The 3,964-nt window shown below is 39.2% G+C and overlaps 1 protein-coding gene across 1 annotated transcript in view; it reads right to left on the bottom strand.

Annotated features, from left to right (window-relative positions):
* MAATS1 (MYCBP-associated, testis expressed 1) overlaps positions 1-3,964 on the bottom strand; it is a 32,159-nt gene that overhangs the window by 12,770 nt on the left and 15,425 nt on the right. Inside the window, exon 10 of the mRNA XM_009705088.1 lies at positions 2,038-2,154. Coding sequence (XP_009703390.1) covers positions 2,038-2,154 — 117 coding nt within the window. The remainder of the gene's footprint in view (positions 1-2,037; positions 2,155-3,964) is intronic.

Consider the following 3,964-nt stretch of genomic DNA (forward strand, 5'->3'; position numbering starts at 1 on the left):
AAATAACCTTCCCTGCCTTTCTACACCACCACCCAGGAGGAGCAAAGCAGAACTAGCCAAAGGACTGCCTTATTATTTGGTATGTTCTTTTTCTCTGGAAAGAAGGGATGAATTTCCAGTCCAGTTAGAGAGCTAAACTGTACCACATCACCTGGCTACAGCATGAAAGCCCTTCAGGACAGAGTTTTGGAAATGGATATGGCACATATACTGGACAGGTAAGCCAAACTGCTTGGTTTGATTTCAACTAAGATTTGGTTTAAATTTTTGTGAGATGCATTTTTCTGTACTTCTGTTGTTCAGTGCTGCAAATGGTGCCTTAGCAAGGGTAATCATCAACTTCTCCATCTGCCTGCTACAGATCAGCAGGCAAGAATGTAGTGAGCCAGAAAGCCTATCATGCCCTGCAGCGGGGGGAAAAAATAAAGGAATTAAAGATATAGAAGGATCTAGGAGCAGGCTGAAAACTAGAGGGGGCTGGGAGAAAGTGAGGCGCTCTGTGAGCTTGTTGTGTCTAGTAAGTGCATAAGAAATTACTCGGGGAGAGGAGTTGAGGAGGCCTGCAGTAGTGCCTCTGTTCTCTCCATTTTCTTTTACATCCCTTGTAGTCCATGTCACCTGCCTGTCACTCTGGCACACCTTCTTTTTGAGATCCTCAACTCTAGTGGAATGAGGCTGGTACACTTAGCAGTTGGTACTTGTATACGTGTATGGCAGGAAGAGAAGCATTAACAACAGAGAAGACCTTGCTTTCAGTGCCTCTCACAGCCAGCTGGTAGGAGAAACCTTACTTGGATTCTGCAAGGCAGGAGATGTTAGTGATGCTCTTCAGTGGCTGAAGTGGCCTGATTTTACAGATGGACCTTCACTGGACAGCTCCACTCTTTTATGTGTTCACACATAAAGATACTTGAAAATAAACCAAATGTTGACAGAATTCATTTAGGTGGAATTCTATTGTACTGAAACTCTTTTGAAACAACTATAATCTGTAAACATGCTCAAGAATGACTACAACTGGGAGATAAATCTTTCTGATTTCTTTCCATGTTACCTAGAAGTACTTAAAAATCTGCTGAACTCGTAAATCTAAATAGTGTAAACCTACCACTGCAATACACTGTCTAATACCTAGGAGTTAGTAAAGTTGTAGAAAGCTCTTCCCAAGGAGATATTCTTGTTGTCTTAAAACAGACTGTATAAAACATAGGACATCATACTGCACAAAGGAAGGCAGCATGAATGATCTAATAAGACTTTCTCTCTCTCACTTTCATGGTTGTGTGACTCTTAAATTCACAAGTTTGAATGGTAATTGTGTCTAATTCTTACTATATCATGAAAATGGTGTTAATAAACAGACAAAGCAATCTACTGGGGCAACCACCTCTTAAGTACATTACTTTAAGAAAGGAAAAGAAGTTGCAGCTCCCCTAAATTGTTTTTTCCTACAGCATATCACATCCCCCATGACACATCATTACTGATATTTCAATCTCTGCAGAAGAATCATCTTCTGTGAACTGGAACATGCTCATCAAAGAGTGCATCCTGCATGATGACAAGAGATTCACTCCAGAAAATTAATGGAGTGCATGCTCAGTGCTAAGCACCCAAAGTCTCACTGACTTCAGTGGGACTAAACTTAATTGCTCTGCCAGATTATGATAGTGTTGTAAGATCAGAAGGTTGGAAGGCACTGAACAACAACAATAATAATAATACGATTCTATCTTTTCGTTCTCCAAGAACAAGGGAATAACATGTCTACTAATTTATGTCTTTATAAAATAAAATTTAGTTAAAGATTTGGCCAACAGATATTTTAAAAGATTTTCAATTCTTTGGCTGCTAGTATCTTTATAGAATAAGGAGAGACTAAGAGAGTCTTAAGAAGTAGTGATGACTATTTCTAACATGAATACACACAAAAAAGATAAAGCTCTTTTCTTTCCTTCTCTGGGCATTCATTTAACAACTGTGTAGTAAACAATCAGGGATCAACAGAAAACAAAGTGCTAAAGCCAGCCCACTTACAATTGATGGTTTTTCCAGGATTGGAGTGGGTGGCCGAGGAACAGGCTTTTCTACTTTTTCAAGGAAATGGAGGGGCTTCTTAGGCTCCTTAACTTTATTCTTCTTCTCCAGTAGTGCCTGGAATAGACATACAATTTAATCAAAACTGGGCTAGATAGAACAGCACAGTAAGGCCACTCCTCCAGATGCTGACTGTTGTTGATCATACTGACTACAGGGAGCTGAAAGTATTTTGCACTTTGCAGGCTTGTGGCTTCTATTTCTTACTGCACACCAACTGAAAAACTGAATATGGTCAGTAGATGAGACTATTGGTTGGTCAGAACATACTGATGGGAACTTCAAAATCATATGTAAGAAGGAAGTGAGAGTTATTTTACTATATTCACAAGTAAGACACCAGCAATTGCAGAGGGTGAGTCACCTAAAACTAATCTAAAATTGGTATGAACTTAATCTCTAATATCATACATTCTTAAGTAAAAGTATCTTTCAGATTTTTCAAATTCTAAAATAGAAATCTCATTGAACCAATTAAACACTGACCCATATGCAAGCAAAGGCAGTTGTGTGTGTTACTTTCCTTATCCAATGACAAAAACTTTAAATACTTTCCTGTAAGATACAGGTAAGATTCTTTCAAAACATGAAATATGGGTAGGAATATCACAATTTAATTACAGCTTACATATCACTACAGAATGGTTATAACTCTTCGCCTTTAACTATAGGCATAATGCTTACTAGTTGCTACAGAAATCTTGTGCGCTCAGGAGACTTTACGAAGGGGGTCACTTGGAGAGTCACTGTTCTGTGGCCCTTCCTCAGTGAAATGTCTTTGTATGATATGCTGTTACCGTGCAGGGTTGAACCGAATGGTCCAGGACTCCTTTCTTGCAAAACATGTTTCAGAACCCTTCTCCGCTCCTCTGCAGCTGCCCAGCAGCCCACTGGCACCCGCAGCAACCGTATGAGTGGACTAACGGCAAAAGGGAAAATAACTGGCCCGAGAGCTTCCTTCTACCAAGAAAATCCACAAGCCTATCAAGAGTGGGTTTTATCTTTCTTCCAGCTGTTTGGTGGCAGATGCCAAACCTCGTCAGCCAAAGCAGGCTAGGAGTGGAAATGCCACCATGGCCTCAACTCTTTGAAGACACTTTCAAACTGTTTAGAGAGTAAAAGTCCTGCCAACTTCACATCGCAAGCTACTTAGGACAAGATATTCAGATAATCATTTCCAACTGCATGGCAACTCTTGCCTACTGTAGGACACCACACTTCGGCTCACAAAGGAAAGGGAAGAGAATATGTACATTTAAAGCTCCTTCAAAATTATAATCCTACTACTGTATAGGCTGGATCTGTAGTCTTTATTACTGAAAGCACAGACATATTCCAGCAAGGAAAAGTGTCCCTTTTTCTTTTCTCACTCTCTCTCTTTCAAATGCTCAAATACAGTATTTCACTAGGGATGGAAACCAAAGAAAAACTTAAGAAAAAAATCCCATGCTGAATTTCTCTCTCGAGTAACAGGAAATTAATTGTGAAATTAATTTAATTGTGAAATTAATGAAGTTTTGAAACTCCAGTGGTCACTGTACAAAATTCTTGCATATTGGATCTGACCTTTCAGGCCAGGATAATTAATTGCTCTAGAAAAGATTTCTAGGTGGAGGGGATAAAATGCTTTATTATTGAAAATTTCTGAAACAGACTACAGTAATAATGCAAGAATCAAAGCCTATTAACAGCTTATAAGCCATGTGAAATGGTAATAGCTCAAAAATGTTGAGAGATTTTCTGAACTGTTCCTTGTATTTGATGACCTTAGAGCTCTCTGGCATGAAGATTATAACAGTGCTTGCTATGATTTATAAGGTGTTTTGCATGATGGGGGGGGGGGGATTGAAGAAAAAAACCACAGTGA

This window comes from Cariama cristata, unplaced genomic scaffold, assembly GCF_000690535.1.
Source record: "Cariama cristata isolate BGI_N322 unplaced genomic scaffold, ASM69053v1 scaffold2198, whole genome shotgun sequence".
NCBI classification, from domain to species: Eukaryota; Metazoa; Chordata; class Aves; order Cariamiformes; family Cariamidae; genus Cariama; species Cariama cristata.